This window comes from Peromyscus leucopus, chromosome 1, assembly GCF_004664715.2.
Source record: "Peromyscus leucopus breed LL Stock chromosome 1, UCI_PerLeu_2.1, whole genome shotgun sequence".
Taxonomy (NCBI): domain Eukaryota; kingdom Metazoa; phylum Chordata; class Mammalia; order Rodentia; family Cricetidae; genus Peromyscus; species Peromyscus leucopus.
The window spans coordinates 163,877,973-163,892,873 of NC_051063.1; the positions used below are offsets into that span (position 1 = coordinate 163,877,973).

The 14,901-nt window shown below is 45.6% G+C and overlaps 1 protein-coding gene across 8 annotated transcripts in view; it reads left to right on the plus strand.

Moving 5' to 3' along the window:
* Catsperg (cation channel sperm associated auxiliary subunit gamma) overlaps positions 1-14,901 on the plus strand; it is a 31,295-nt gene that overhangs the window by 3,886 nt on the left and 12,508 nt on the right. For 5 of the 8 annotated variants that reach the window (XM_028859563.2, XM_037199520.1, XM_037199527.1 and 2 more), the window contains 8 exons: positions 3,329-3,473; positions 3,586-3,712; positions 3,857-3,953; positions 5,014-5,169; positions 11,084-11,255; positions 12,246-12,383; positions 14,202-14,261; positions 14,376-14,495. In XM_028859563.2, the coding sequence (XP_028715396.1) occupies positions 3,329-3,473; positions 3,586-3,712; positions 3,857-3,953; positions 5,014-5,169; positions 11,084-11,255; positions 12,246-12,383; positions 14,202-14,261; positions 14,376-14,495 (1,015 nt within the window). Of the gene's footprint in view, positions 1-3,328; positions 3,474-3,585; positions 3,713-3,856; positions 3,954-5,013; positions 5,170-11,083; positions 11,256-12,245; positions 12,384-14,201; positions 14,262-14,375; positions 14,496-14,901 lie in introns of those variants that run through there. The other 3 variants (XM_037199513.1, XM_028859564.1, XM_037199542.1) reach the window with 3 other exon arrangements.

The window sequence follows — 14,901 nt, forward strand, 5'->3', positions numbered from 1 at the left end:
CATCTCTCCAGCCCCACCTTCTTTCTTCCTTCCTTCCTTCCTTCCTTCCTTCCTTCCTTCCTTCCTTCCTTCCTTTCTTTTTCTTTTTTTGAGACAGGTTTCTCTGTATAGTTTTGGTACCTGTCCTGGATCTCACAGTGTAGACCAGGCTGGCCTCGAACTCACAGAGATCCACCTGCTTCTGCCTCCCAAGTACTGGGATTAAAGGCATGCACCACCACCACCACCACCACCACCACCACCACCACCACCGCCCGGCCTCACCTTCTTTCTTTCATGATACAGGATAGTGTTACAAAACCCAGGCTGGCCTTGAACTCACAGCAACCCTTGTGCCTCTGCCTCTCAAGTGCTAGTATTATAGGTGTGAGCCACCGTGCCAACTGGACTTTGCCCATTTTTGTTCTTGTTTGTTTGTTTGAGACAGGGTCTTTCTACATAGCCCTAGCTCTTCCGGAATTCACAGAGATCTGTCTACCTCTGTTTCCCAAGTACTAGGATCAGAGGTGGCACATGCCTTCCTTTGTTCTTTTTTTTTTTTCCCCAGACAGGGTTTTTCAGAGTAGCCCTGGCTGTTCTGCAACTCACTCTGTAGACCAAGCTGGCCTTGGACTCAGAGATCCTCCTGCCTCTGCCTCCTGAGTGCTGAGATTAAAGGTGTGCACCACAACTGCCTGGCCTTTGCTCATTTTAAAATGAAGGGTTTTTTGCCTTTTCATTGTTGACTTGTAAAAATTACATATATTTTTGGGATAGTGGTCATTTAAAACAGTATGTACTATCCTGTGAGTTCATTCTCTCTTTGGAGAAAGGGTCTAGGGTCTTGTTATGTAGACCAGGCTGCTCTTGAAGTCATAGAACTCTACCTGCTTCTGCTTCCCAATTGCTAGAACTCCATTTTGTTAGTTGTTTTTGTTTTTTAAGAATATGTGTGAGTGCTCTATCTGCATATATAACTTTATGCCAGAAGAGGGCATAAAATCCCACTATAAATGGTTTTGAACTCAGGACCTCTGGAAGAGCAGCCAGTGCTCTTAACAGCTGAGCCATCTCTCCAACCCTTGTTAGTGGGGTTATTTTTTTCTTCTGTTTTTTTGAGAAAAGGTTTCCCTTTGTAGCTTTGGGCCTTTCCTGTAACTCACTTTGTATACCAGCCTGGCCTTGAACTCACAGAGATCCACCTGCCTCTGCCTCCCGAGTGCTGGGATTAAAGGCGTGCACCACCACCGCCTAGCTCCTTGTTAGTGTTTTTAAGACAAGGTCCCATGAAGCCCGGACTGGCTGACTTGATGTGTAGCAGAGGATAGCCTCGCACTTTTGCTGGTCTTGCCTCCACCATTCCATGAGAATTTCAAGTGTGTTCCACTGTATTTGGTTTCATTAGCTGTTGCAAATAGAGCCTAGGGCCTCATGTATACTAGGGAAGCATTCTAACACCTGAGCTACGTACCAGTTCCAGAACGTCTGTGTTTTAACAGATATCATCAAGAAAATGAAAACAGGGGCTGGAGAGATGGCTCAGAGGTTAAGAGCACTGGCTGCTCTTCCAGAGGTCCTGAGTTCAATTCCCAGCAACCACATGATGGCTCCCAACCATCTACAATGAGATCTAGTGCCCTCTTCTGGCCTGCAGGCATACATGCAGACAGAACACTGTATACATAATAAATAAATACATCTTTAAAAGAAAAAAAAAAGAAAGGAAAAAGAGGGGCTGGAGAGATGGCTCAGAGGTTAAGAGCATTGGCTGTTCTTCTAGAGGTCCTGAGTTCAATTCCCAGCGACCACATGGTGGCTCACAGGCATCAATAATGGAATCTGATGCTGTCTTCCAGCATGCAGGTGTATATGCAAATAAATCTTAAACAAAAAAAAAAAAAAGAAAAGAAAATGAAAACAGGGTGGAGAGATGGTTCATTGGCTCAGTACTTGTTACTCTTGCAGAGGACCAGAGTTTGATTCCTAGGACCCATTTAGTGGCTCACAACCATACATAACACCAGTTCTAAGGGATCCATCAGGCATGCATGTGGGATACATACATGCATGCAGACAAAACATTTATCCACATTAAGTAAAATAAATAAATCTAAAAAGAGAAAGAAGTGAAAAGTAGTGGTGCCCGTCTCTAATTACAGCACTAAGGAGGCCAGCCTGGGCTGTGCAGGAAGGTCCTTTCTCAAAACACTAACAAAAAGTTTTAAGTTTATTGAGATATAATTCACTCACCATAAAATACCACAAAAATATTTATTAATTTGCTTTTAGAAATAAAAGTTGGTTGAATATACTATAAGGAGCCGTGGGCTGGGCAGTCACACAAGTCACATGTGCTTATTTTTGTGTTTGTCTGAAATAGAGTCTTATGTGTCCCAGGCTGTCCTTGAACTCAGGATCTTTGTCTTGCCTCCTTCTGCCAAGAAGGAGGCAGTCTATGTATGTACAACCATGCCCAGCTTTTTTGTTTGTTTGTTTTGTTTTCTGTTGTTGTTGTTGTTTTGTTTTTAAGGTTCTCGAGACAGGGTTTGTTTCTCTGTGTAGCCCTGGCTGTCCTGGAACTTTCTCTGTAGATCAGACTGTCCTCAAACTCAGAGATCCTCCTGCCTCTGCCTCCCCAGTGCTGGGATTAAAGGCGTGGGATTAAAAGGTTGTTTTTGTGTCTTTTAGACAAGGTCTTATTATGGAGCCCTGGCTGACCTAGAACTCACTACTTAGATCAGGCTGGCCTTGAGTTTGTATTGATTCTTCTGTTTCTGTTATTTGAGTGTTGGAATTACAGATATGAGTCATTACCCTCCATTCAAAAGTTTTTGCTTTTTAAAAATTTTATTTTAGTGTATGGGTGTTTTGACTGTATGTGTGTCTGTATATCAGATGCATGCCTGGTGCTTACAGATTCCAGAAGAGGGTATTGGGGAGAGAGACAGACAGACAGAGACAGAGAATATAAACCCATGGAAGTAGATACACAGTCCTTATTCACCTAGGACTCGCTTAGAGACCAGGCTGACCTCACACTTGTGGTGATCTCCTGCTTCAGCCTCCTGAGGGGGTGAGAGGTGAGCGGTACTACACCTGCCATCTAGATTTTTCATTTTCTGGGACACTCTCACTTTATAGCCCAGGCTGACTTCCAACTCCCAAAGTGTCGTCGTGTACCCCCGCCCCCCGGGCTAGCCTTGACCTGGAGAGCCTGCCGACTCCACCTCCGGAGTGCTGGGAACAAGCACAGCCCTGTTCTCTTATTCTCCCATGGTGGAAGGCCTGCTGTCCCTGCTCAGCTCAGACAGGTGGATCCCCAGACTAATGCCTGCCCTTTCATCCTCAGAATGACGAGGAGCTGGTCCGAAAGGGCCACCTCATGGGGCTGAGACCCGTGATCCTGATCAGCTACAAGTACCCAGTCAATTTCTATCGCTGGAAGATTGAAAATCTGCAGATTCAGATGGAGGCTGCCCCATTACGCAGCACAGGTGGGCCAGACCGCCGGTGGTGGAGAGTGGAGATGGGGTGGCTGGGAGCGCCCTGAGGCCTGTAGGGGCTTCTGGCAGTCTCTGGTGCCTCAGTGCCCCATCCGACCAGCAGGGTTCTGCATAGCAGAGGTCATGTGCGCCTTGAACTGGTATGCACCCATGCCCACCAAAAACGGCAGCGTGGTCATGAGCGTGGACATCCGCAGCAATGGCTTGGGGCCCTACATTCCCCCTAGAAGGTACTGAAGCCCAGGGCACACGCAGGAATGCCAGCCCCCAGAATCCCAAAGAAAGCAGGGAGGCAGAAGGGAGGCGCCGGGGAAGGTGGCTGTGGGCTGTGAAGCGCCCCTGACATGGCCGTCCTCACTGGAGCCTGCTTGCAGGTTCTATGTGAATATTAATGGCTACATGAAGAGAGATGCAAGCGGTAACCCCATCTTCACCATAGGATATGAGGTGGCGACTGCCAAGTGGGAGAAGGTACGAATTACACACAGCCTTGATACCTCCCAAACCAGCCCAGATCCCATTTGCAGGACACTTACTTGAGCTCCAGGTCCAGGTAACATTTTCCTAAATGTGCCATTTGGTTCCTTTTTCAGAGGGACTCTGGAGGGGAGGGGTGCTTTCATGACACACACACACACACACACACACACACACACACACACACACCCTCCCCAGGTGCTGGGGGCTGAACAGAGCCTCATGCTTTCCAGGTAAACACAATCACAGGATGATAGCAGATTCCCCATGGTCTGATTGGATTTTATGTAATTTTTTTCATTACATTATTATTTTGAACTTAAGGAGCCATTACCTGACAGGTCATCTCACCTACCTGACAGGTCATCTCACCAGCCCCTCTGTAATGTCCTATGGTTTTTTGTTTTTTTGGAAACAGGGTCTCAATATAACCCACAGTGGTCTCAAACTCATTATGCAGACCAGGCAAGCTTTGTGAAATTCCTGCTTCAGCCTCCCAAGGGCTAGAGTCAAAGATGTGAGGCGCCAAGCCCGGCCTTGGATACTCATTTTAGCTTTTCTGTTACAGTCATCTGTTTTGTGGTGGAGGCACACATGTGGCATATATGTGGAGGTCAGAAGACAACTTTCAGGAGTTGAATCTCTCCTTCCATCATTCTGATGTTGGGGCTTGAACTCAGGTCCTTGTACATGCTAGACCAGCAACTCGACCACTGAGCAAAATCCCCAGCCCTCCACCCATGTTCCGAGTTCACTATGCATTCAGCCGGCAAATCTGTCCTCATCATGAGGATGTAGCTCAGAGTATTTGCTAGTATTGCCAGGGTTCAGTGCACCTCACCTCAGAAAAGGGGGGATGAAAGAAAGGAAAGGAATAAGGAGACAGTGGGTGCAAAGCCCCTGGGGTGAGCTGGAAAGGAAGAGGCCCCTGATGGGACTGGGCTCGGGTGAGCTGCAGAGGCTTTGTAGTCAGGGTGAGGACTTGGGCTTGTGGCTGAGATGGAGGTATGATCAGGCAGGGGAGGGCTGAATGGCATTCCTGCTCCTCTGACAGACCTTTACTCTGAAGAGCAATCACTTTAAGCGTTCAAAATCGAGACCCCTGTGGTACACGCAGAATCATTCACCTGTGCTCATCCTCGGGGGCATTGAAGATGAGAAGACCATCTTGCTTTCAGACACTAATTTCCAAGACTTTTCTCTCGTGGAGGTGAGTGATGCCCGCAGACGGTAGGTTTGGGCTTCTGGACAGGGCTGGCTCTTAGGCCCCCAATGGGGTCCGGGGCTACAGAATGGGACCCCAAAGATAAGCCAGTCTCTAGCAACAGGGTAATAAAGAAAAATTTTACTGCTAGGAAACAGGTTCAAGTCTTTAAAAATAGAAAAAAAATTAAATTATTAATTTATTTATTTTTTTCTAATATCAGCTTGATACAGTATAAATTCTTATCCTAATAGTGAAATGTTTCATTGAGGCTTGCCCAGTAATTGAGTAAAACCAAAACTTATTATAAGCCACAGTTATCCTAGGGTCCCCCCTGCTATATGGCCTCCCTGGTTCTGTGGGTTGCAGTCTGATTGTTCTTTGTTTTATATCTAGTATCCACTTAGGAGTGAGTACATGCCATGTTTGTCCTTCTGGGTTTGAGTTACCTCACTCAGGATGATATTTTCTAGTTCCATCCATTTGCCTGCAAATTTCATGCTGTCATTGTTTTTCTCCATTGTATATATGTACCACATTTTTTTCATTCATTCTTCAGTTGACGGGCATCTAGGTTGTTTCCAGGTTCTGGCTATTACAAATAGTGCTGCTTTAGCCGGGCGTTGGTGGCGCACGCCTTTAATCCCAGCACTCGGGAGGCAGAGCCAGGTGGATCTCTGTGAGTTCGAGGCCAGCCTGGGCTACCAAGTGAGCTCCAGGAAAGGCGCAAAGCTACACAGAGAAACCCTGTCTCGAAAAAAAAAAAACAAAAAAAAAAACCAAAAAAAAAAAAAAAAAACAAAAAAAAAAAAACAAATAGTGCTGCTATGAACATAGTTGAACATGTATCTTTGTGGTATGATTGAGCATTCCTTGGGTATATGCCCAAGAGTGGTATGGCTGGGCCTTGAGGTAGACCGATTGATTACCAGTTTTCTGAGAAACCGCCATACTAATTTCCACATTTTTTAAATTTTTATTTATTATTAGTTTTTCTGTTATCAGCTTGATACAATACAAATTCTTATTCTAATAGTGAAATGTTTCACTGAGGCTTGCCCAGTGATTGAGTAAAACCGAAACTTATTATAAGCCACAGTCATCCTAGGGTCCCCCTGCTATGTAGCCTCCCTGGTTCTGAAAACCCATTTTTTTAAAATGTGCATGTATCTGTGTGAGTGAGTACTCCAGACCACAAGAGGGAGCTGGATCTCCTGGAGCCCAAGTTACAGGTGCTTGCAAACCACCCAGTGTGGGTCCTGGGAATGGAACTCAAGTCTTCTGCAAGAACAGTACACACTCTCAACCACTGAGCCACATCTCAAGCTCTAGGTTCAAATTCGTGTGTGTGTGTGTGTGTGTGTGTGTGTGTGTGTGTGTGTGTGTGTGTGTGTGTGTGAGATTGAATCCAGCACCTGTCACATGCCTGGCAAGCAGTCTCCTGCCGAGTGATGTCCAGCCTCTCCCGGGATATCCTGGGCAAGTGCTGCACTTCCAGCCACAGCCCAGCCTGTTGTTTTACTTCTTGCTTTGTTTGTTTTGTTTGTGTTTGTGTTTTTGAGACAAAGTCTCACTCTGCAGCTCTGACTGGCCTCTGCCTCCTAAGCATTGCCTCTTTATTCCTTTTCCTTTTCTTTTATTCCCCCCTCTTTTTGAGGGGAGGTGACCTGACCATGCTCCTCTGGAAGAGCAGTGAGTGCTCTTCATTGCTGAGCCATCGCTCCAGCCCCGACTTCTTTCAATATAAAATAACAATCATGGTGATGCTCTTATCCTGCTCTAGCCTGACTGGTTTTTTGAGTCAGGGTCTCAGGCACCACAGACTGGCCTTACACTTAGTTTGTAGCTAAGCGGGAGAATCAGGTCCCAGCACCCACATCAGGCAGTTTACCTGTAACTCAAGCTCCAGAGGGATCCAGTGCCTCTAGCCTCCACAGCCACTGGACTCACATACAAATCAACTCTCTGTCCTCCCTCCCTCCGTCCCTCTCTCTAACACACACACACACACACACACACACACACACACACACACACACACACACTTTAAAATAATGAAATGTATTTGTAAAGTTATTGGCCAAATACATTTCTGTTCTGTTTTATTTTGGTAAGAAGGGGTCCTTATGCCAAGTGGTGGTGGCGCCCACCTTTAATCCCAGCACTCTGGAGGGAGACAGGCGGATCTCTGTGCATTCAAGACCAGCCTGGTCTACAGAGCTAGTTCTAGGACAGCCAAGGCTACACAGAGAAACCTTGTCTTGAAAACTACCAACAACAACAAAAATACAAGGTTTTATTATTTAACCCTGACTGACTTAGAACTTGATATTTAGACGAGACTGACCTGGAATGGAAGTCATGGATATCACCTGCCCTAGGCACCAGGCACACACGTGGTGCATAGACTTACATGCAGGCAAACCACCTATACACATAAAAAATGAAATATATATATATGCAGAGAGAGAGAGACAGAGACAGAGAGACAGAGAGAGAGAGAGAGAGAACCAGGAATAGTGACACACACCCTTAATCCCAGCACTCAAGAGGCAGAGAAAGGGGGATCTCTGTGAGTCTGAGACCAGCCTGATCTACAAAGTGAGTTGCAGGCTGGCGAAGGCAACAGAGTAACTCTTTCTAAAACATACATGAGGCTAGAAAGATGGCCCAGCAGTTAAGTGTACTACCTACAGAGGTCAGAAGAGGGCACCAGATTCCCCGGAACTGGAGTTACAGATGGTTGTGAGGTCCCAAGTGGTGCTGGGAATTGAATCTGGGTCCTCTGGAAGAACAGCTAGTACTCTTTTTTTTTTTAAAATGTTTTTTTGCATTTTAAATTAGTTACATTAATTGTATTGATTTATTACATTCATGATATTATGTCCTGATACTACTGTCCATTTGTGGGCTTTTCCATCACACAAAACAGAAATCCTGTATTTTGGAAATCGTTGCTCTATATTCCTTTCTTCTCTATCTTGAGATAACGTCTAATCTTTCTGTCTCTGTGAATTTGTATATTCTATATATTTCATGTAATACAATTCTATAGTATTTGTCCCTCTTTTTGAATGTAAAAACACTTTATGTACAACTGTAAGAGAAATAATACACAGATAGCTTGAACATAAAAACAGGTTATAATTCAAAAGTTCAGGGTTATTTGAAACTGGAAAATATTTTCTCTATAGAAAATAGTAAAAATGATAACATTTCCAAATAAGCCCTTTTAAGCCAAATAATAGCAGCTAGTACTCTTAACCACTAAGCTGTCTCTCTGGACTCAACATGGGGTATTTTCTATCCATATGAGCAGAACTCTGACAGAGGCACAGGGATTGTGTGAATACATTGTACACTGCTTAACTCCAGGTTGTGTACCATACCCAAACTGGCCACACTGGGGGAATGTGGCTATCTAAGCAGTTAGAACAGTAGCTTTTGCCAGGTGGTGGTAGTGAATGCCTTTTATCCCAGCACATGGGAGGCAGAGACAGGTGGATCTCTGTGAGTTCTAGGCCAGTCTGGTCTACAGAGCGAATTCCAATACAGAGCTACACAGAGAGACCATGTCTTTCTTTGTACCACCAGCCACTTCTCAGATAATGACATGAAGACTTATTATTAATAATTATAAATGTTTGGCCTTAGCTTAAGCTTGTTTCTAACTAGCTCTTACAACTTAAATTATCCCACACTTTTTAATCTATGTTCTGCTACATGACTTGTTACCTCTCTTCTATACCACACCTCCTGCTTCCTCTCTGTGTTTTACTGGGGAATTCCATCTTCTTTCCAGTGTTCTCCCGATGCCTGAAAGTCCTGCCTAGCTATTGGCCATTCAGCTTTTTATTACACCAATCACAGCAACACATGTTCACACAGTGAACAACTATTCCACAACATTTCTCCCTTTTTGTATAAATAAAAAGGAAGCCGGGCGGTGGTGGCGCACGCCTTTAATCCCAGCACTCTGGGAGGCAGAGCCAGGCGGATCTCTGTGAGTTCGAGGCCAGCCTGGGCTACCAAGTGAGCTCCAGGAAAGGCGCAAAGCTACACAGAGAAACCCTGTCTCGGAAAAACAAAAAAAAAAAAAAAAAACAAAAAACAAACAAATAAAAAGGAAAGGTTTTAACTCTTAACACAGTAAAACTATATACAATAAGAACAATTATCAGGTAAGAATTACATTTACAATGTCTAGTCTATTTGTATTTGGCAAATTTGGAGAAATTATTTATTCAATCTTGACAAGTCCAAAGTTTTATACCTAAGTCATTTTTTAATCATAACTTATCAGTCCCAAAATATCCTTTTAGACCTTAAAACATTTTTTAGATAAACAATTTAAGCTTTTATCTTTCTTTTTTTTTTCCCGAGACAGGGTTTCTCTGTGTAGCTTTGTGCCTTTCCTGGAGCTCACTTGGTAGCCCAGGCTGGCCTCGAACTCACAGAGATCCACCTGGCTCTGCCTCCCGAGTGCTGGGATTAAAGGCGTGCGCCACCACCGCCCGGCTAGCTTTTATGTTTCTTAACCTTATACATTTTATATCTCTTTTGTTAGTTTTTTTCTTTAATTTGGTAACAAGGAAAACTGTAACTATAAATATTTAGTCTTTAATCCCATCAAAGACCAGAGAAGGATATAATATTACCTGAATAAATAGGAGGTATGGAGCAAACAACTTCCAAAACTATAGAAACAACAGAGACATCTGGCTGCCTGGACAGTCACCCAAGATTCCTCAGCAATGTTGGGGCGTCCATCTTTGGCCTACAGGCCTAGAATGTCTGACAGACCTTTGTGTGAAGCAGGAATGTTGAAGGGCTATCCTACCTTGTCTTAGCAAATTTGGCAGTCACCTTTTTTGTGCCTGCTTGTCCAGTTTAGACAACATATTGTCAGCAGTTGAGGCAAGGGCAGTTTCTTTGCACAGTGTCTAACTTTGCCACAATGAAAGCAAATTCCATGTGGAGAGTCTTTGATGTCCACCATCCTTTTTTGAAGTAGATTGTTGCTGTAGGAGTAGACATGTCATGAAAAGCCTTACGTTATGAAAACATCTCAAATGCCATTTTCTGTAGATCTCTGAGGTGTTTGAAGACCATCTTATTACTTTTTTTTTTTTTTTTTTTTTTTTTTTTTTTTGTTTTTCGAGACAGGGTTTCTCTGTGTAGCTTTGCGCCTTTCTGAAACTCACTTGGTAGCCCAGGCTGGCCTCGAACTCACAGAGATCCGCCTGTCTCTGCCTCCCGAGTGCTGGGATTAAAGGCGTGCACCACCGCCACCTGGCCATAGCAGGGCCTCTTAGAAGAGCCACACCTCTGTAAGTCACAAGCACCAAGCCTACTTGAGAGATACTGGTCACCAGGCCGGGAAGCCATGTCTCACTCCATGTTCAAAACTTTTTTTTTAAAGCTTTTTTAGGACTTATGTGGATCTATGTGGGCCTACATTGGGTACCATGTGTAACGAGTCTTTGTAGTACCATCCAACTCCCAAATGACATGGAGCCTTATTATTAATTATGAATGCTTGGCCTTAGCTTAGGCTTTTTCCTAACTAGTTCTTATAACTCAAGTTATCCCATGTTTTTTAATCTGTGTCCTGACACATGACTTGTTATCTCTCTTCTACATAGCTCCTCCAGCTTCCTCTGTGTGTCTCCCTGGCAAAGTCAGCCTTTCTTCTTCCCAGAGTTCTCTCTCCGCCAGGAAGTCCCGCCTATCCTCTCCTCCCTCGCTATTGGATGTTCAGTTTTTTGTTACACCAATCACAGCAACACATCTTCACACAGTGTACAAGTATCCCACAACACGTCTCGGGAAAAAAAAAAAAAAAGGACCATTTACCCCAGGCAGGACGTGGAGGCCGAGGCCTCAAGCACTTGCTCACCTGGTCTTTGCTCTCCTGCAGCTGAGCATTGACAGTTGCTGGGTTGGCTCCTACTACTGTCCCATCCTTGACTTCTCAGCCACCATCCATGACGCCATCTCTACGGAGAGCACGCTCTTCATCCGGCAGAACCAGCTGGTCTACTACTTCACAGGCAGCTACTCCGCCCTCTTCGACGTCAGTCACAGCAGCAGTGAGAGGGCTGGGCTGGGGGCGCGGGGGGCGCAGCTGGGGCGTTAGAGAAGCAAGAAGGATGCTAACCAGAGGGAAAAGTCCAGGCATCACCGTGCTCCACACCTGTCATCCCAGCGCTTGCGAGACAGAGGCAAGGGGATCGAGGTCATCCTCAGCTGTATAGAAGTTTGTGTGGATCTAGGTACATGAGCCACATCGGGGTGCTGCGCACCTCTGTAATCCTAGCACTTGAGAATCTCTAGTTTAGGGCAACCCTGGGCTACAGATTAGATTCCAGAAAGCTTGGAGACCTTAGTGAGAACTGCCTCCCCCCATCCCTCTGAACAACAGACGGAAAAGTGGGTCTTCCTGTCTATTGGCATACCTGACTGAGAAACCCATGAGGCATCTTGGCTTCAGGCACAGGTGTATCTATCCAGTGACTCACTGTCATTCTTGGTCTCCGTGCTGACTCATGGTGACTCTTGCCCAGCAACTGTCCATTCCTCTGTCCCTAAGTCTCCCCAGGGAACCTTTTTGTTAGTGGCTGCAAGCTGGAAGGGTCTCTTAGTTGCCTCACTCTGTCCAAAACTCAGGTCAGAACCAGGGGAGCACAAGAGAAGTGTGAACCCATCTAGACCTCACGGGCCACCTGTGTGGTGGCACATACCTGATGTACACACCAGCATTTGGGAAACTGCCGCAGGAAGCTGGACAGTTTGAGATCAGCCTGGGCTACATAGGAAGTTTGAGGCCAGCTAGAGTTACAGTGTAAAACCCTGTCTCATAAAACCAAAGCCAGTCATAACAGACTAGAACTCAGAGGTAAGGGATGGGGGGGGTCACAGAAATGACTAGTGTTGCTCTAGAGGCCCCCCAATACCACACTGCAATGTTGCTCCAGGCTAAGAGGACAGGTAACAGGTTTGTAAGATTAGAAGGAAGGAGATCTGGGGTCCAGGGACCAGCCTGACCACCTGGTTTTGAGTCCGCACGCTTGCCCCCCTAGGCAGCTGGGTTCGTGTCCTGGCTAGCGAGTGCATCAAGAAGCTGTGCCCAGTGTTCGTCGATGGCAATGGCTCTGAGTACATCCTAGCCCTCACCACTGGCAAGAATGAAGGTTATATTCACATCGGGACCATTACAGGTAAAAGCCTGTGTGATCTGGAAGCTCAGGAGACATTTGTCTACACCTTCTCACCTTGGGCTCCTGTTCCTTGCCATGTGTCCTCAGGAGAGGTGGCAGGCTCAGGATTGTTCCATGTGTATGGACATGGATATGTGTTGGTTCAGATCCAGCTTGAACAGTGTTAGATATTTTCTATGATGTATTTGGCTTTAAAGGGCAGAAACCCAACTCAAAAAATCAGGTCAGCAAAGCTGGCTGGTATGATGCTTGCTTGCATTCCCAGCACTTGGGAAAGGGAGGTAGGAGCATCAGAAGTTCAAGGCCAGGCCAGGCTACAATGAGACCCTTATCTCAAAATGAAACACAAAAGCAGGTTGGTGAGACTACTCACATACTAAAGAAATTAATCAAGGTCAAGGCCAGTGAGACGGCTCAGCGGGTAAAGGCCCTTTTGCTGCTTGGCCTGAGGACTCGAATTCAGTCCCTGGGACTCACATGATGGGAGAAAAGAACCAATACCACAAGCTGTCTCTCTGACCCCCTCATATGTGCATAGCATGTAGGAATTTGAGGCCATCCTGGTCTACATAGGGAGTTCCAGGCTAGCTAGGGCTACACAGGGAGACCGGTTCTCGAAAAGCAGAAAGAGGGGACAGGACAGGAGAGACAGCTGAGCAGCCAAGAGTACTTCAGAGCGCTCGATGGCAGCTCATCAGCACATTCCGGGGGATCTGAGGCTCTCTCGGCCTCCTCCAGCACCAGGCATCAGGTGGTACACATACATATAGGCATGCAAAACACTCACACACAGAACAGAAATAAATCATGAAATAAAAAGTTATTGGCATGCTCACAGGCATTGTTAAGCCAGGAATCTGACCCAAATTTCTCCATAATCAGAGAAACCTATGAAGAGGTTCTTCTTCATCATTCTACACTTTCATTTCTTTTGTTTGTTTGTTTGTTTGTTTTTTTGAGACAGGATCTCAGTATGTAACTTGCTGTCTTGAAACTCACTGTGTAGACCAAGCGCGGGCTTCAAATCCACGAAGACCCTCCTGTCTCTGCCCCTCGGATTAAAGGCCTGTACCAGCACTCAGGGCTTGTCCTCTTTTTAGTTTCCCATCAGGCATCTGCCAGGCCCGATTGGAAAGACTTTTTTTTTTTTTTATGTTTTTTGTTCGTTTGTTTGCAAAAGTGCTGATAAGTCCCTATTATTGCATCACATAATGACTAAATATAACACAGACTGCTCCATGCGACCCTAGATCTGTGGCTTTGGATACGTAACATGACTTCACTGATCTCACTTTTCCACCTGTAAAATGGAACCAGATGACAATACTATAATAGTCTATTTCTTTGGGTGATATAAAGATTAAATAAATACACTGGACACAGTGGTATGCACATGCAGTCACAACACTTGGAAGGCTAAGGCAGAAGGATCAAAAGTTGGAAGCCATATGAATTAAAAAATAAAACCAGGGCCAGAGCTTGGCTCAGCATTAGAGAACTTGTACAGAATCTACCAGTGAGTGAATGCTGATATCACCAGTGTGTACCACCACACCTTGCTTCGTTAATTCTAACTCCCAGCCACAACATACACTCTGATTGGCTTCTGTTGGTCACATCACCAGATCTAAGAACATTTCTGAGATCCTAGGCCAAGTGTAGAGATGAGAAAGATGGAAGGCAGGCCTAACCCCTAGAATCCCTGGGCTAAGAGGTTCAAGGTGTGGGGACCCCATGGGGTGCTGGTTGGGTGGGATAACCCTACAGGTGGCGGTGGGCTAAAAAGGACCTGAGCATGGGACCTGATTTGATCCATAGATGGTCGTGTGTCCTTCAAGATGATGCCGGAAAGCTGGTCAATATGTGATAAGTTACCGGGTACTCATTTTTGGGGGGATCTGGGGTGGAGGGTGGAGGTCACTGGGAAGGGTGAGAGGGTTATGAGGAAGAAGTCAGGGTCTAGATTGCTCTAGATTCTGCTCTCCCCAACAGGTTCAAACTGCTCCATTAACTGGGCTACATACATCGCTGATGAGAAGAACCTGCTGTTGTTGGTGGAGACTTTCTCCACGAATTTAGTTAAGATCTTTTACCTACTCAACTTTAACTTAGGTAATCAGATTGCCTGGAGTCAGGAGGGAATGTGCAAGTGCCTGGACTGTGGACCATATGTCCACCCCAAACACTCCACTCTTAGCTCTTAGAGTGAGCTGTCTGGGAGACAGTTAAGAGGACAAGTGGGGAGACCGAAGAGAAGAGAAGCCGGATCTGGAAGGTCCTGTGCGCGCGCGCGCGCACACACACACACACACACACACACACACACACACACACACACACACAACATGTAATAAATCAAGGAAGGTATTCTGTCTGTCCTAAATTGAAAGCAGTAGAGTCTTTAAGGTGGGTGGGATTTGTGGGGTTTTTTTGTTTGTTTGTTTGTTTGTTTGTTTGAAACAAGGTCTCATCATGTAGTCCTAACTGTCCTGGAACTCAACCTTAGAGACCAAGCCCA